Here is a 19,026-nt window from a genome sequence, read left to right as displayed (position 1 = left end):
TAACTTTGTTCTCTTTTATACAAAGATTCTGATGTATATATGTTGAGGCTGGCAACAACAGAACATCAAGATACATCAGCGTTACCGGAGAAGGCAGTATGATTCTTGGGCATTTTGAAAACTATTTATGAAGGGCCTATTATTTTCAGTTTCTTTCACATAAGCTATAAAGGAATCTGGCAGCTCATGAGCTTCTAAAAATGAGAATGCATTATTTCAAAGTGAGCTGATGTTGCATTCTGGAGTATTTAAAATTTGGTGCTAATTTGTAAGTCTGTAACAGAACTGTCGAGTGCAGTATTCAGTACATGATCTTACTAGCTGTGTGATCTCGGGATAATTACTTGACCTTTCAGAGTCTCAGTTTTTTCAACTATAAATTGTTAGTAGCACCTACCTTCACACAGGAACTGGAACATAAAAGGAAATTGCCAGAGTGACATGGGAATAATAATACTTTAGGTATTTGTATATATTAAGATCAGTTTCATTTCAGCTGTAAAAATAAAACTGCTTCTTCAACCTTAAATATGGAGAACATGAACAAAACTAATGTAGAAGAATGACACAAAATTTATGATGCATTCCATATTTTTTGCAAATGAAAAAAATATGGAGGAGTATAGTAAACAATGATTATAGGAAGAAGGGGTTGGGTATATGATGGGGAACTTAAAATTTTAAATTTACACGTTATTTAACATTGGAATTGTTAACAATAGAAAAGTATATTCTTTTACAATAAAAAAATAAGTTTTTGAAATAATGTTTAGAAAACACTGTTTAAGAAATAACTTAAAGATATAAGAGGGCCTCCCTGGTGGCGCAGTGGTTAAGAGTCCGCCTGCCGGTGCAGGGGATACGGGTTCGTGCCCCGGTCTGGGAGGATCCCATATGCCGCGGAGCGGCTGGGCCCGTGAGCCATGGCCGCTGGGCCTGCGCATCCGGAGCCTGTGCTCCGCAACGGGGGAGGCCACAACAGTGAGAGGCCCACATACCGCAAAAAAAAAAAAAAAAAAAAAAAAAAAAAAAAAAAAAAAAAGATATAAGAGCAGGGGCTTCCCTGGTGGCGCAGTGGCTGAGAATCTGCCTGCTAATACAGGGGACACGGGTTCTAGCCCTGGTCTGGGAGGATCCCACATGCCGCAGAGCAACTAGGCCCGTGAGCCACAACTACTGAGCCTGCACGTCTGGAGCCTGTGCTCCACAACAAGAGAGACCCGCACACCACGATGAAGAGTGGCCCCCGCTTGCCACAACTAGAGAAAGCCCTAGCACAGAAATGAAGACCCAACACAGCAAAAATAAATAAATTAATTAATAAACTCCTACCCCCAACATCTTCTTAAAATATATATATATATATATAAGAGCAAACCTTGCCATTTTCCATTCCTCACTGGTGAGGGGTAGTGTGAATTGGGGGTGATTATTCTTTGTTCTCCAAGAGGACTTGTCAGAGTCAGAACCTCCCTCTGAGACCCAGTGACAACAAAATAGATGAAGTACTTCTTTCCCAGATCTATTTCTCCACCATTTGTATGCAAGATGGTGACCTCTTTGACTAGAGTCCCATACTGTTAAATTCCTTTTCACCTATAAATCAGCTACCCTCACCAACAGCCTTTTCTCAGTCATTGTGATTCTTATGCCCTATCCCAGTGTTCTCCAAAGTGTGATTTGCTCAAGATTACCCACTGAAGGAAAGAAAATAATTAAACTTGTTTCTTTCCTTTCCTTCCTTCCTTTTTGATCTGAAAGTGTAAGAAAAATTTTGAGTTTTTCTAATAGTTAATTTATAGATAAACACTGGGCCTATCACTTGGATTGCATTTCAGAAGGTCACATGTCACTTATAGCATGTAAGGTCTCTCAAGGAAGACTGCAGGATTCCAGTAACACAAAGGTGCTAACACTGGTACCCCAACCCTCTGGTTCACTTTCTGCATATTGTAGCCAATTGAAGTTTACTGTGCCTGGCTGACTGGTTTGGGGGGATTATATTTATTTATATTTATTAAAATAACAGACTGACCCTCAGAAAATGGACAGAGGATTTCTACCAAGAGACTATAGAATGAAGGTAAAACTTAAAACATATGCACAACAAGAAAATGCTAACCCTGACACCGTGTGGGATCTTCGTATCAGCCATATTATGAAATGGTGGTGGTGGTGGTGGTGGTGGTGTTTTAATGATAATCCAGTCAGATCTGACAAGATTTCATTACTCCCCTAGCTAGATAGACGTTATCAGGAAAACTGTGAAGTATGGATTTCCTATTGCTAATTATGAATCTCCAAGTTTATATTTGCCTAAAGCTAATATTTACATTTAGTATTACATGTATATAATTTTAAAATAAATAAAATATATACATATTGAGGTGCATACTCCCCATTTTTTTTTACTGGTAAAGTAAATCAGATTATCAAAAATGTAGATAGCTGCTCAACCCTATAGTTGATATATTAACTATAGCTATTATTATTAAGCCTATATGTGAGGTTAATGTCTGTCTATTAACCCTATAGTTTATATATTTAAGTATTCTCTCCTTTTTGAAACATGTTACTTTCTTGGACCTCTGATGCCATCCATTTCGTTTTGGGGTTTTTTTTTTTAAGTCTCTTCTTCTCTCCCACCTAGAGTTCTGTCATGATCTTCAGCATTTCTGAAGGATAGTAAACAATAGGTATAAGTGAGATTTGCCCCCCAAAAACTGATTTGTGTGACAAAACCAAGAAGTAATTCCAGATAAGTTGTTTTAAGATTGTTTTAGGCAGTGCTGATTTTGAAATGTGTTTATAACCCCTACGTCCTTACCTTGAGTAGTCCATTTGAAGAGGCCAGTTTTGGATAAATTCTGCTGTATTTGATAAGAAATGGATAAATTCTGCTGAATTTGATAAGAAATCAACCCTAATGTTTCATAGTCAAATTTTGTGTATCTGTTTTTTTTAAATCTCTTTACAATGCATAATACCCACTGTAGGTTTGCAGTGTGTATGTGATGATATACAACATTAAAGAATAAGGTAGTATGCAGTAGTGCATTATTTTAGACTGTGAAGCTTACTTCCTTCAAGTACTGAAACTATTTTGACAACTTTAACAGACTCTTTGAAGCCTGTTTTTTTACATTCTTCCTTTTCCTTAATGGCACAAGGCCACTATTGTGAATGTCTATTACTGTGCTAGATTATAATGTGTTGTTTGCCACTTTCATGTTTTTGTTTGTTTTGCTTTGGGTTTTTTTGTTTGTTTTTGTTTTTGTTTTTGTTTTTTGCGGTACGCGGGCCTCTCACTGTTGTGGCCTCTCCCGTTGCGGAGCACAGGCTCCGGACGCGCAGGCTCTGCGGCCATAGCTCACGGGCCCAGCCGCTCCACGGCATGTGGGATCTTCCTGGACCGGGGCACGAACCTGTGTCCCCTGCATCGGCAGGCGGACTCTCAACCAGTGCACCACCAGGGAAGCCCTTGCTTTGTTTTTTAATATATATTCTTCAGCAGTCAGCTGTTACTTAATATAACAGTTGTGCCTACTTCTAATCGTTCCAACACATTTTTTTTAGTTTGTTGCTTCTTACGTAATATAGACATGAAAACTTACAATCAAGATTGATAGAACTACAGATAACGGAAGTATCCCTGTGGTTATTAGGGAGGCCCTAAATAGTAAACCGTATGGCACTCATGTTGGAAAGATGGCATTTTATTCCTTCAGATTACCGAGTACTGTTTGTTTTTTTCCCCAAGTTGCATGGGGTTTTTATGTTGTTTTTTTTAATTTATTTTATTTATTTTGGGCTGTGTTGGGTCTTCGTTTCTGTGCGAGGGCTTTCTCTAGATGCGACGAGCGGGGGCCACTGTTCGTCGCCGTGCGCAGGCCTCTCACTGTCGCAGCCTCTCTTGTTGCGGAGCACAGGTTCCAGACGCGCAGGCTCAGTAGTTGTGGCTCACGGGCCTAGTTGCTCCGCGACATGTGGGATCTTCCCAGACCAGGGCTCGAACCCGTGTCCCCTGCATTGGCAGGCAGATTCTTAACCACTGTGCCACCAGGGAAGCCCCAAGTTGTGTGTTTTATAATTGCTTCAGTAATTCATACATTATATCATTTGTTTAAAAATTGAAAAAGCCCACAAACTTGATAGCCCACTCAAAATATTTTTATAATTTACTTTATATAAAGAATGGAGATTTTTACAATTTTTTTTCCTAAATGCAGTTTATGTTCAAAGTAAACAAATGAAATTGAACGGTTGACAGTTCCTAATAGATGACATAAAATCTTTTGTGCTTATTAAGGCATTTTTAATATCAAGGCTCTACTAATTTTATTTGTAGAGTGGTTCCTTATATGCAGGGGGTAAAAGGGTGGTTGGAAAATGAAAGAGGTATAAAAAAACGCTGTGACAGTGTGTTTTGGGAGGTGTTGGTAATAATAAAAATAGCTGACTCAGCTCTTGAAAAGATATTTTTAATTTACTTCATCCATTTCTCCTACTATAAAGTAGTTCCCAGGAAGCTCCCAGGAGCTTCCACCATGGATTTGTTTTTTATTTCCTGCCATATCATCTATAAAAACTGAAGGCTTTTAGTTGCCTGTTAGACATAACAAGACGTAGTGACATATTAGTTTCAAAATGTAAAGCAGACTTTAATAGGATCTTTTTATGGCAGCAGTCAACCTGTAGTCTATATACAATATAGTATTAAGCCATCTTAACACACAGTGTCAGTTAAAATCATGTTAGACTTTTTCTACAAAGTGGAATTTTATCCTTCTATTGGCAGTTAGCTTATTCAAGTATTCCAATACCTCTTGAATTGAGTCTGATTATACACACACATACACATAAAGCCTGCATAATCTTTTACTAGTTTGAACTAACAAGTTCTAGTCTGACCCTTTTTCATAAATTTGACTCTTTTTAATTTTGTTTTAATGTTTTTTGCTTCTGAATTCATTCACATCAACAATAGGGATAGACAGATATAGATGAGGATATAGAGATAGAGATATTAGAACTAAATTATTTTACCAAGATCTAAGTCTGCTATTCTATTAATAGTATATAGCTGCTAGAAATAATACGGAAAAATACTGAGATCAGAAGGGCAAAAAAATTAATTATAGGAATCTTCTATATCTAGTTAATCCCACCTTCTTTATGCAGTAGAACAATTTGTGATAGCAGAAGTTTAGCTTTGGCCCTAGCTTAGAAGTATGTCAGGTTTTCAGAAGTTCTTTTGTGAGTTGTTTAGTACTGGAAACAATGTTTAAACTAGTGGTAGTTTTCTAGTCTAGTTGATCAAGTATTTTAGCACATAATATTGAATTAATGAACTAAAGGTAGTCTTAGTTTCAAGTTTCAGGTTCTGGATAAAAGGCATCATCTGGTTACTTTTGAGAGAGGAAGAAAAGAAAATTTTGTTTTCTTCGATTGGACTTGTCAGCTAGCCTTGGGCAGTATATTTGACCACATTCCAGCTTCTTTTTGGAAGGACACTCGCTTAGTGCTCAATCCTTAAGAGTAGATATGTTTAACGTGAAGTCGGCTTGAAAAAAACTTCCTAGTAACTTCCTCTTACTAGGGATTCCAAGGGGGTGAGGTAAGAGAACCAGGTGAGTCAGGGACATAGCCGGACCGTCTCAGGGTGGGGCTCTAGTAGGGGCAGGTCAGGTTACTCCATGAAGCAATACACTGATTAGTAAGGAAGAGAAAACCTTCCTCATAGAAACATGTGAGATAAGCAGCAGAATTCTCACAAGGTCTGAATTATATACTCAGGTATCAAGCTTACCCATGCAAACAGATGAAGCAATGGTAGGTGGCAGTCATATTGAAGAAAGATTCAATGACCCCAGATTCCCAGTATTAGAAGGCCCTTTTATCAATAAACTGAAGCCCTTGATCCCCTCATGTCTCAGAGGAGTCTTATTTTAGTTCACCAACCACCTCTTTTACCATAATAAATTTTGAGTTTCTTCAGTACACAAGATTTTTAGCTAGATATTAGGTGATAGGTCTAGTGCAGAAGATTTATGAGAGTGCAAGAAGTATGTGTACTGTTGATTTTTTTTTAAGGTAGTTGGTAACAGAGGTTATAGAACTCCAGGCAGTGTAGCAAAGTGAAAATTTTTCTGTCTTAGTTCACCATTTTTCACCTATTATCTTCATTATGATCCTTTTCCAACCCAAATGTTTGTTGAAGTGGATTGTAGTGTTCTCCTGTGTAAAATAAGTATTGTTAGATTTCTGGAATCTTGTCAAATCACACCACAACTACTAAGGACCCAGTTCCTTATCAGAATGAATAGACTTTTTCTTAGGAAAGTTATATCTTGTTGCTTTGCTTTGTTTAGATTCTGGTCATCCATCTTGCAGGATTTTAAGTAGGGACTTGAGCCATGAGACCATAACACAAAAGTTAACTGGGGCTTATGATAGCAGGTAAACAGGGAGTCCAGGACAGATTTTCCTAATCCATTTTTGCCCTTTCTGTTATGCCAGCTGCCGCAGGAAATCCACTCTTTCCCAGTTGTCACTTTGGCATTTTTCTTCCTTCCTTCTCTTTTCAACTCACTTCTACAGCTCCAGTTACCACCTGAGAGTTTTTTTTTTAATAAATTTATTTATTTGTTTGTTTGTTTATTTATGGCTGCATTGGGTCTTCGTTGCGGTGCGCTGGCTTCTCTTGTTGCAGAGTCCAGGTTCTAGGTGCATGAGCTTCATTAGTCGTGGCACGCAGACTCAGTATTTGTGGCACACGGGCTTAGTTGCTCCGTGGCATGTGGGACTTCCCAGACCAGGGCTCCAACCCGTGTCCTCTGCATTGGCAGGTGGATTCTTAACCACTGTGCCACCAGGGAAGTCCCTGCAAGTTTTAATTAATAGTTTTACACGGGGAATTGCCTTTGGCCAATTGAGCTGCCATCATACCGACATCAGTCTCCAAGATCTGAAAGTTAAATCTTATCCTTTTCCACAAATGTACTATGACACAAATAATTATCTCAGAATTTGAGTGTCTGGTGTTCAAAATTCAAGTTTGTTATAAAATTAAACTGGTCAGGAGATGCATTTATTTTATTCTTAGTATATATTAAGCTTCATATAGATATCCTTAAATAGAATTACACATTCCAATAGGCTATCTGTCACAAATCCAATGACAGTGTGTACTCAGAAACTATAGGCAATGAGGATTTAATCGCAGCACCCTAATGTCCTCTTATTACCTTGAAATCTTTTCAGTTGACCTTCTATTATTTAATTCCATTACATACCAGTAATTGCATTTACTGAAGCCAGTGTTTCTCCTTATAGGAAATGCTGATCTTAGTAAATTTCAACTATAGGCAGGGAAATGTTCTTTAATAAATAATTGAGGACTTCCCTGGTGGTCCAGCAGTTAAGACTCCAAGCTCCCAATGCAGGGGGCCTGGGTTCGTTCCCCGGTCAGGGAACTAGATCCCGCATGCACGCCGCGACTAAGAATCTACATGCCACAACTTAGATCCCACACATGGCAATGAAGGTCCTGCGTGCTGCAACTATGACCCGGCGCAGCCAAATAAAATAAATAAATATTAAAATAAAAATAAAATAAAATAATAATTGAAAGACTTTTTCACAGTTCAGTCCTGGTCCTGTTACCCCTGATGTCTAGAGTATTTTATATATAGTAACTAAATTATGGAATCTGGAAAATCATCTCCTCAAGAAATCTCACAAGGTGTGCTACATAGTAGCTTATTGTAAATAGGTTAAAGAGACTGGCTTTATCTCAAGTGGCTTACTATGTTAAAGAAGAGTTTAATATATTCAGCTTTACTGTTGCAACATCAAATGAATTCTGACACCTCTGATGAGATGATTAAAGTTGGACATTTTTTTCTTTCGACAGCATTAACAAAGAGAGCATCATAGATGTGGAAGGTGTTGTGAGAAAAGTGAATCAGAAAATTGGAAGCTGTACGCAGCAAGATGTAGAGTTACATGTTCAAAAGGTAATTTTTTTCAAAATATAAAATTGTATACAGAAATAGATGAACTAGTTCTTATCACTAGATACATCAAGTCTATATGTTCTTTTTTAATTTTTGGCTGCATTGGGTCTTCGTTGCTGTGCACAGGCTTTCTCTAGTTGCAGTGAGCGGGGGCTATTCTTCATTACAGTACACGGGCTTCTCATTGCGGGGGCTTCTCTTGTTGTGGAGCACGGGCTCTAGTCTAGGCGTGCAGGCTTCAGTGGTTGTGGCACGTGGGCTCAGTAGTTGTGGCTTGCGGGCTCTAGAGCGCAGGCTCAGTAGTTGTGGCACACGGGCTTAGTTGCTCCACAGCATGTGGGATCTTCCTGGACCAGGGCTCGAACCCGTGTCCCCTGCATTGGCAGGAGGATTCTTAATCACTGTACCACCAGGGAAATCCCTATATGTTCTTAATAATTAGAGTGGATGTAAAATATTGAGATTTATAAATTGATTACTGACTCAGTTAGCTTTTGTTATATAACAAACCACCTCAATACTTAGCGACTTAAAACAACAAAAACATTTATTTGCTCATGATTCTGTGCAATTTGGGAATGAGGTCAGCCTATCTGGGATGGCTCATCTGCACCACATGACATTACCTGGGGTCACTGATATTTCTGGGACATCTCCCTGTGGCCTCTCCTCATCCAGCAGGCTTGCCCAACCTTGTTGACATGGTACATCTACCATAGTCACATATGGAAAAGGATAAAACACATCTAAAAAGCTTTATTCACTATTATGAACCTATTTTGCTGTGAACTTTCTTTTAATGATGTACTTCTGAAGGCTGATTAGTTATACTAACTCTTAATCATTATATTTCCTTATAATCATTGTATTTCTACTATTTTACAGTATAAAGAAGTCAAGAGACAATACTATATTGGACTTACATTCCAGCAATAACTTTTTCATACAAGATTTATCCCACATCATTTTCTTAGACATAAAAACTAAAAATGCTTACCATCATTGACTTTTAAAATCTTGTAAGTGAACTCGCATGTATTTAATACTATTGAAATAATCCTGCAATTTTGAACCTGCAGTCTCAGATCCAGGTCTAGTTTATGTCTACAATATTCATCATTGAATTTCTTTTACAGAGTAGTCCTTTCCCATCCTTACCCCTGTGTGTGTGTGTGTTTGTGTGTGTGTGTGTGTGTGTAGGCGTGCGCATGAGTACGCACACATATATGGGATAGAACAGACAGACAGATGCAGAAAGGCAGATTCATCCATACACAGTAATTTGGGAGTAAGGTTGTATTTAATTGAAATTGACTGTCACGGAGCTCTTCAAGACTTAGAAAATCTTGCATTTTTTACCGACCTAACTTGCCAAATTACTTTGTTCTCTTTGTGTAAGTCTTATTTCAAACTAACCCCTCCATGAAGTCTGCAACCTAGTAAAGGCAAACTGACCTAAAGGTGTGCTGACCAAAAAAAAAAACCCAAAAAACCCTATCTTCGAATAACATGTTTTTCAACACTTGAATAAATAAGATTTTAGTGAGTAGAGCAAGTAAATGTATTTTTAAAATATTCTAATTAGGGGCTTCCCTGGTGGCGCAGTGGTTGAGAGTCCGCCTGCCGATGCAGGGGACACGGGTTCGTGCCCCAGTCCGGGAAGATCCCACATGCCGCGGAGCGGCTAGGCCCATGAGCCATGGCCCCTGGGCCTGCACGTCCAGAGCCTGTGCTCCGCAACAGGAGAGGCCCGCGTACCACAAAAAAAAGAAAATTCTAATTATCTAGTGTTTGGTTTAACCTTAATAAACGTTAAATATAAAGCCTAAAGAGCTTACCCACATATTTTGCCTGAATAAAAATAATTATAAAGTATCTCACAAAGCATAAAATATTGTATACGAAATAGAATTTTGTAATAAGCAGTGACTCTCTTTTATCATTTATTTATTCAGCCAGCAGTTACTGAGTATATACTTTGTGCCAAGCACTATGTGAAGTTCTGGGGATGAAAGTGCTCACGACCTAATGAAGGAGATGATGAATTTCTAGTAGTTAGAAAAATGAAAGAGGTAGCTGTCCAGTTCTCCAACTTTGCATTGGAGATCAAGTTTCTGTTAACTCATCAAAGGGAAGCATGACAACTTGGGTATAGGGGGTGGTGACAGATAATTCTATTTTAATGCTATGAAGAGGACTGGAGTATCCTTCTGATACTTTTTCTTCAAGTGTCTGAGCTGAATGCTAAATGTGATTTACCAACTGGAAGAATATAATTTCCTTTCTGGAATTAACTAAATAAGGTCTATTTCCCTCTTGCGCTTTAGCAGGTTTTCCAGGCATAGTTGGGAATAACTAATAGGGTAACATGTTTTTTTAAGAGTGGCTAAAAAATCCCAAGCTCATTCTTTATGACCTAACTGCTTTTTTTTTTTTTCTTTTTTTGCGGTACGCGGGCCTCTCACTGTTGTGGCCTCTCCCGTTGCGGAGCACAGGCTCTGGACGCGCAGGCTCAGCGGCCATGGCCCACGGGCCCAGCCACTCCGCGGCATGTGGGATCTTCCTGGACTGGGGCCCGAACCCATGTCCCCTGCATCGGCAGGCGGTCTCTCAACCACTGCACCACCAGGGAATCCCCCTAACTGCTTTTTAGCACTAAAATGTGCAGTTAGTGTGAGTTAGGGATTTTAACACCATAAAGGAACACCTTCTACAGCAGCTCCCAACCAGGAGAGCAGCAGGAAATGAGCTATAACATACTTGATGAAAGAAAGCAGTGAGGGATATTTAGAAAACGAATGAGGAAAGGAAAGAGAGGTACAGCAGAATTGAGCTGACTTTGGTCCTAGTGGTAGAAATGGCCAGATGCTATTAATAATTATAATAACTTATTTGTTAATGGCTCTTTCAAACGAGCAAAGTGTTTTCTTATTCATTATTCCATTTGATTCCTACCGCAGACCTTATTTTACAGAAGACTGTTGAAGCGCTAGGTAAAGTGATTTGCCTAACAACAACTTTTATGTGACAAAGAGAGGCCTTAAGCCAGACCCCTCGACTCCAGTTATTACTTATTTAAGACATTGGTATGCACCTTAGAGTTTACAAAGTATTTGTACCTATGTTATCTCATTTGACTATTCCAGCAACCCAGGGATGTACACAAGAAATATTATTATCTCCATTTTATAGGTGAAAAAACATGTACCATCTTTGATTTTAGCAAGTAGTTTCAGTTAAAGATGTATGCAAACATTGTTTCTCATGTTAAGTCAACTGTAGATTTTTTTTAAACAAAAGATAACAGGTTTTGTGTGTTTCTTGATATTTTTGGTAATCTCTCACTTTCAGATTTATGTGATCAGTTCAGCTGAACCCCGCCTGCCCCTGCAGCTGGATGATGCCGTTCGTCCTGAGGTGGAAGGAGAAGAGGTGAAAATTACACTTTTGAAATAATGTGTTTCCTCTGTATGTTTAGTTTGCAAAACATTGAAAACTTGATGTGCTACTTTTGTAGGAAGGGTACCTATGAATTGATTTGAGCTTCATTTTTATTCAAACGTACTCTTACATTAACAATTCTCAAACTTTTTGGTCTCAGGATTCCTTTACATTCTTAAAAATAATTGACCCCACAAGCTTTCGTTTTTGTAGGTATACCTATCAATATTTACAGTATTAGAAGTTAAAACAAAATTTTTAATATTTATGACATTATTAAAAATAATATAATTAGATTATGTGTCTGTATTCCTACATAAATAATAAAAACAGCAGTAACATTTTATGAAAAGTATTTTCAAAAACAAAAAATAATTTAGGGTCAAGAGTGACATTGTGTCACATGTCTACATTGTTGGTAATATCTGGCTCAATACACAACAATTAGATTTTCATATCTGCCTCTACATTCATTCTGTTGTGATAGCACACATCATGAAGCCTTTGGAAACTTTCTCAATATAGTCAGGAAAAAATGAGAGTGAAAAGGTATTATTATGAAAAATAAGTTTGACTTAACAGACTCCCTGAAAGTGTATCGGGTACCTTCACTGGTGCCCTGAACATACTTTGAGAACCACTGTTCTATGTCAGCTTTTATCTGTTCCTTCACTCTTCAACTAGCAGGTAAAATCCAGGGATCAATGAAGGTGCCAGTTGTTAATTATTCTGATATCCCAATAATGAATCAAGGGGTTTGGGGGCAGCAGGTGGAAAAAAAGCATTAACCTCAGTTCATTTTCATTTCTCTTCTTTCTAGCTCTTCCTTTTAACAATAACTTCTCTCTGGCTCCACTTCTTGTATCTTGGATCTTTGATTTGGGGGTATAACATGAACACACGTGAACACACCTATTCTTACTTTAAAATTAACATGGCTTCTGCGAGTGTTGTTTGTGTCCTTAAAAAAATTAGTAAAATCTGTTTTTTCATCTTTTTTTTAGGAAGGAAGAGCTACTGTTAACCAAGATACAAGATTAGACAACAGAGTCATTGATCTTAGGGTATGCCTCATTTGTTTATTTAGTGACATGATTGTGCTGACATCAAGGTGGGCAAGGATACCATACCTGACTCAGGTTTATAGAAAAAATCAGCATTTGCCTGTATGTAATATGATAATACAAGAAGTAATTTACCTTTCTGACTGACCCTTCCCCTAAAAAGAATTGTAGGCAACAAGGACAGTTGAGTAATAGTTCACAAGATACTGACTTGCTTCATGTTAAAATGACAAAGGAACACGAAGCTAATAAATGGTCTTGCTTCCAGGTAGTACCTGTTTCAAACAAGGTAGTCAACAAGTGAAAACATAACCATTAATATCACTACAAAATTGTGAAAGAAGTTATGTGTACATTTTAGAACGACCAGGTGGAGATTAGTAGTTAATGCCTCAACTCTTTGAATTTGATCTGAGCACAGAGTTAATAATAATAACAAAGAAGTAGTTGGCCCTGGTGGTTTATATAGTAATCTCATAGGTCTTCTGTTTCCCTTTCTGGTTTGGTAGCAAGTGAAAGAGTTCAGTGGTTTCATCATTGTAGTAAAACCAATGTCATCTCTCTTTCTTAATGTTTGACCATATCATCCTCCTTTACTTAAATAATCTACCTAAAACTTAAATGCACTGTCACATTAAGAGTTCTTTCCAACCTTTCTGCCCTTATTGTACGCTCATGTTTCCCCTGATTATTTGCTTTTTGTCTGCTTTTACCTTTTCCATTTTAATTTATAGTATATAGAAAAGGCTAGCAATAATCAAGTCCTTTTGGTACTACCTAGAAACCTCAGGTTTTTCATAATTTTTGCCACAGTACTTAGACATCCTACTGTATTTGCTATTTGCTCACACAAGTTATTGGTTGTGCCTCTAGAATTTGGCCTGAAGAGTATTTTTCTTTGACCCCAATTTTTTTTTAATTTAAATTCATTGCCATCATTGAAAAATGGAGGGTTTTCGCATTAAATCTAGATGGCTTTTCTTAAAAAGTTGGAGGTGAACCCATCAATACTGGGCCCATATAGCAAAATTAGCTAGTACTCTATATTGAGCATTCTGTTCTCTACCGTGCCCTGCACCACCCAGGAAGTACCATTCATTCATTCCATTTGTTATTTGTCTGGCCCTTGTAAGCATTCATCTTTTTAACCCCTACTTTGACTTTACATTTTGGGAAACATTCTATACATAAGTAACTTGAAATCTTTTACACACCTTAGATTATGTCTAAACTACTATCTAATTTAACCCCAAACCAGTTGTTTTTTTTGTTTGTTTTTTTTTTTTTTTCTTTTTGCGGTATGCGGGCCTCTCACTGTTGTGGCCTCTCCCGTTGCGGAGCACAGGCTCCGGACGCGCAGGCCCAGCGGCCATGGCTCACGGGCCCAGCCGCTCCGCGGCACACGGGATCCTCCCAGACCGGGGCACAAACCCGCATCCCCTGCATCGGCAGGCGGACTCTCAACCACTGCGCCACCAGGGAGGCCCCAAACCAGTTTTTTAATAGACTCTCAGTTTAGCAAAGTCAAGAGCTGGAGAGGTTGGAAATAAAGGGAAAAATTTGCATTCTCCTTCTATAATATGAAAAATTCCAAGATATATCCTTATATTGATTGTCATGTAACCTAACTTTTCTCTCATATAATGAATTGTTTTCTCTATGAACTTTCCAGGCAGGTGGCCTGATTAGAAAATACTCCATCTCAGTTAATGTGTCAAATTGATTTAATTAGGTTTTATTATTGTCTTATAGACGTCAACTAGTCAGGCAGTCTTCCGTTTCCAGTCTGGCATCTGCCATCTTTTCCGAGAAACTTTAATTAACAAGGGTTTTGTGGAGATCCAAACTCCTAAAATCATCTCAGGTATGCTTTAAGATATTTCTCTTAGTTTTTTAAAATAAATTGCTTTCCCCCAAGTTGATTCATATTAGGTTTTTTTGTTTGTTTGTTTGTTTGTTTTTATTTGTTTTTTTTTTTTTTGCGGTACGCGGGCCTCTCACTGCCGTGGCCTCTCCCGTTGCGGAGCACAGGCTCCGGACACGCAGGCCCAGCGGCCATGGCCCACGGGCCCAGCCGCTCCGTGGCACGTGGGATCCTCCCGGACTGGGGCACAAACCCGCGTCCCCTGCATTGGCAGGCGGACTCTCAACCACTGCGCCACCAGGGAAGCCCCATATTAGGTTTTCATTTTGGCTTTGGTTTTTTAATTTGAGACTCCCAAGTGTCCCTTGAGGTTTATTGCCATGAGACTATTTTGAAGACTATGCTATATAGCAGCAATCACACATCACTAACACCAGTAATACTAAATTCCCTTATTTCAGGAGTCATTATGTGATAATGATTATAAAATGAGGCAATAACACATGAGGCAGTATTTTTATTAATGTAAGGTACACCAGAAACTACTTTCCTTATGTAGGTTTCTTTCTAATTGGTATTGCAGTTGTTTTTTGTATAAACTACATTGTAAAATTACTAAATACTACAGATGGGAAAATCTCATTAATTCTCATTGTTACATGAGAAACTTACATTAATTATTCTTAACCATTTAACCTTTTTAGATTTACTTAAATAACAAGAAAAAGTATGTTATAATTTAATTATAAATTAAAAATTGAACATTACATTATTGATAATTAGAAAATTATTAAGAATATCACATCTTTTTTCCTTTAAAAAAATTTTTTTACAACTCCAGAGTAGCTTTAATAGATTTGAAATTGATGCAGAAAGAGAGCATATATATCCAAAGAAGTAAGTCTGTCCTAAATATAAACTGTTTAGAATCAGGTATAAGACATATAGATTATGGTTTCTCTGCAATTCTTGATTTTCCAGGTTTTTTTGTTTTGTTTTAGTGAAGTACTTGAATCAGTAGTATAAACTTTTTACTGGAAGTTTGCATTGATAAGCTTACAGTTAATTATAACGTGTTTTCATTTCAGCTGCCAGTGAAGGAGGAGCCAATGTATTTACTGTGTCATATTTTAAAAATAATGCATACCTGGCTCAGTCTCCACAGCTCTACAAGCAAATGTGTATTTGTGCTGATTTTGAGAAGGTTTTCTGTATTGGACCAGGTAAGGTTTTTGGCAGTTACAGTTTTCTCAAAATTCATTAATTGTACCATAGTAATGGTTTTAGAAACACATTTTACATAAAAACATTTTGAAAGCTTAAATCCTTTTATATGCTGACTACATAAACACTAGACCTGGAGGTAAAAATGACAAGGTACTTAGGTAGACATTCTAAATAATGTATTTTGTTGTCCTTGATAGCTCCTTTACTACTGTTGTAAGTTTACAAATGTGCCACTGTTTACTTCACTACCGATTTTATTGCAAAGCTGTTCTGTTTTACTATTACTGTTTATACTGTTCTTAGTATTGATAATATGCTAAAGTCCATTAGAAATTACTACAAATGTCTCATATTTAATAGATTATATTAACATGTTTTTTAAGATATAGTTGTGACAAGTCAAACATGGACACATAATCATGTGGCAAATTCTTTTATTTATTTATTTATTTATTTATTTATTTATTTATTTATTGGCTGCATTGGGTCTTTGTTGCTACGCGTGGGCTTTCTCTGGTTGCGGCAAAGGGGGGCTACTCTTCATTGCAGTGCATGTGGGCTTCTCATTGCGGTTGCTTCTTTTGTTGTAGAGCACAGGCTGTAGGTGCATGGGCTTCAGTAGTTGTGGCTCACGGGCTCTAGAGTGCAGGCTCAGTAGTTGTAGCTCATGGGCCCAGCCGCTCCGCGGCATGTGGGGCTTTCCCAGACTAGGGCTTGAACCTACGTCCCCTGTATTGGCAGGCGGATTCTTAACCACTGCGCCACCAGGGAAGTCCAGCAAACTCTTTTATGAAGCTAATTATAAGCAAAAACTAGCTTTACTTCATTCTTTAAAACTTACCAAATTACTTTATATATGTAAGTTTTTTGATAGCTTAATAAAAATTAAATACCTGCTAATAGAGAAACTGAAAATATCATTAAGTTTCTTAATTTTCTGAATTCATTAAACAATTATATGTTGAACACTTGCTGCATATACAGCCTTGCTCTAGGTTCCATGTACATAAAAGGAGAATCAGCCAGTACTTTTCAAATGTTAATGTGCACATGAATCACCTGGGGACCTTGTTAAAATGCAGATTCTGACCAGTAGGTCTGTGGTGAGGCTTGAGATTCTGCAATTCTCACAAGCTTCCAGGTACTGCTGATGCTGCTGATTTGCAGACAGACCATGCTTTGAGTGACAAGGGAATAAACATTGTCCCTGCTTCCAAGACAGAATGAGACATGCATTCGTAGAGCAGTCACAGGGAGTAATCAAGTGATTTTCACAGCAAAAAATCAGATTGTGCTGTACAATCAGCAGATTGGCGTTAATTATATAGTGTAGATAGTGTAAAAAAAGAGAGAAGATGGAATTTGCTAGAGTCACCATAAAAGAGAATTCATACTGAAGTAGGTTCTAAGGACAGAGTGGGAGATATAGACAATGGAGATGACATTCTAGTCAGAGGAAGCAGGATGAGTAAAGTGCATGGGAGAAAATAAAAATAAGACTAGTTAATACTAAGAAATGGGAAATACAGGGTAGGACTAAATTATGAAAGCATAAAGGTTTTAGACATTTTGTCATTTTATGTCTTATTACAGTAGTCATTTGGGAACCATTGTAAGTTACTGAGCAAGGATGTTTTATAGGAATATCAGTCTTGCAGTGGTATGAAAAATGGAGCAGAGCTAGAGTCAGGAAGGCTGGAAAGGAGGAAAGTGCAGTGAGGATAATAAGAACTGGACTGAGGTAATGGCTGGAGTGTGTATAATGTTACTTCATTTGCACAGATTGCATTTAGCTTGAGTCCAGTTTTAATAAAATTGAGAACTCACTATATTGAATCTATTTTAATTATTGAGAAGGCACTTCAGGATCTTGCATTCCCTTGGGATTTTCACGAGCCTCATTTATTAATTTACATTTGTTACAGCTTTTACATGACTGTAGGAATTTGTAATGATCTTGCCGTCCATGAGAATGCTGAAACAGATATCTTATCAAAGATTTTTCCGACCCTATAATGATAATGAAAATAGTGACATTGGAGTACTAGTAAATAGGATTTGATATTTGAATCCCAATTTCTCCAAAATTTAAAACAACATGTACTATGCATTTCTTTTATTAATGTTACAGTATTCAGAGCTGAAGACTCTAATACCCACAGACATCTAACTGAGTTTGTTGGTTTGGATATTGAAATGGCTTTTAATTACCATTACCATGAAGTTGTGGAAGAAATTGCTGACACTTTAGTACAGATATTCAAAGGACTTCAAGAAAGGTAAAAATATATATATTTTATAGCCTTAGATGGATATAATTTTTCAAATCAGCTTAAGTTCTTCAAAATAAAGCAGTTCTGAAATATGTAAACTAAGTTTTTATTGGGAAGAGGAAAAAAAAGACTTGCCAGTTAGTTGATCAGTTAATTAGTGGAAAAATCCACACTCGAAATATTAACTTCTGAATCCTAGTCAGTTGGGACTACAGCTAGTTAACCTAATCTTCGTGGAGAAGTTTACCAGATTGTGAATTGCCTAACTATATTTGTTTTTTCCTCTATATTGACATCCTGAATTTCTCAGAAATAGAGCATGTGTTACTTTTATAGCAGTTTATTATTTGGGAAGTACTGTGGGGTTCAGAGCTTGGATTCAGCTAGATCCAGGTTGTGGGATCAAATCCCAACTCTGCTATTATCTGTGTGGGCGTTGTGCAAGTTAACTCTGTGCCTCAGTTTCCTCTGCTGTTTTAAGTGACGATAATATTACTACTTAACTCAGAGGTCAAGAGTCCCTTTAGTCTTTCAGTTTCTAATCTTTACTGAATCTGTGTAAATTAAGCCTGTGTCAGGAATGTTAATTCTTAGATCAATTAATATTTACAATGAGTGCTCAGTAGAGATTAGAAACTAGTATACTGAAGGGACTTTCAGCTTATTTGGGCCTGGTGAATTGACACATTTATAGAAAATTATTAGGCATGTTCTGGGTGTTCAGAAAATTGAATTATGTAAAATCTTCACTTCAGGTACACTCTCTAAACTGGCAGATATTTTCTCGCTCAAAAGGACGTTGAAAGTTGTTTACTTGTGATAATGTTTACAATAGAGAAAATAAGAAAAGAAGATGGAAAGCAGGTTAACTAGGATCAAGAGAGTCTTTTTTTTTTCTTTTTGCCATACTTGTGACAGTACTGCAAGTATTAAGTTGGATATAACAGATTTATCTAGCACTTTGATAGCTGACAAAGGACTGTATTTGAAATTTCTATTTGAAGACCACTGATTTAACTATTAGTTGATGTATTTGGATATGTTTCATTAATACTTAAAGAGTTCAAAAATATTTTGAAACTTTTTTACACCATTGCAAGTCTAATGAGTAATTTCAAGAACATAGAAATTAATCATTG

The 19,026-nt window shown here is 37.4% G+C and overlaps 1 protein-coding gene across 1 annotated transcript in view; it reads left to right on the top strand.

The window, feature by feature from the left end:
• DARS1 (aspartyl-tRNA synthetase 1) overlaps nucleotides 1-19,026 on the top strand; it is a 66,314-nt gene that overhangs the window by 27,717 nt on the left and 19,571 nt on the right. The window contains exons 5-10 of the mRNA XM_060106111.1: nucleotides 7,916-8,018; nucleotides 11,370-11,450; nucleotides 12,464-12,523; nucleotides 14,276-14,387; nucleotides 15,476-15,610; nucleotides 17,746-17,893. Coding sequence (XP_059962094.1) covers nucleotides 7,916-8,018; nucleotides 11,370-11,450; nucleotides 12,464-12,523; nucleotides 14,276-14,387; nucleotides 15,476-15,610; nucleotides 17,746-17,893 — 639 coding nt within the window. The remainder of the gene's footprint in view (nucleotides 1-7,915; nucleotides 8,019-11,369; nucleotides 11,451-12,463; nucleotides 12,524-14,275; nucleotides 14,388-15,475; nucleotides 15,611-17,745; nucleotides 17,894-19,026) is intronic.

Source organism: Mesoplodon densirostris, chromosome 8, assembly GCF_025265405.1.
Source record: "Mesoplodon densirostris isolate mMesDen1 chromosome 8, mMesDen1 primary haplotype, whole genome shotgun sequence".
NCBI classification, from domain to species: Eukaryota; Metazoa; Chordata; class Mammalia; order Artiodactyla; family Ziphiidae; genus Mesoplodon; species Mesoplodon densirostris.
The sequence above is the reverse complement of the archived record's forward strand: the minus strand, read 5'-3'. Positions and strand labels throughout refer to the sequence as shown.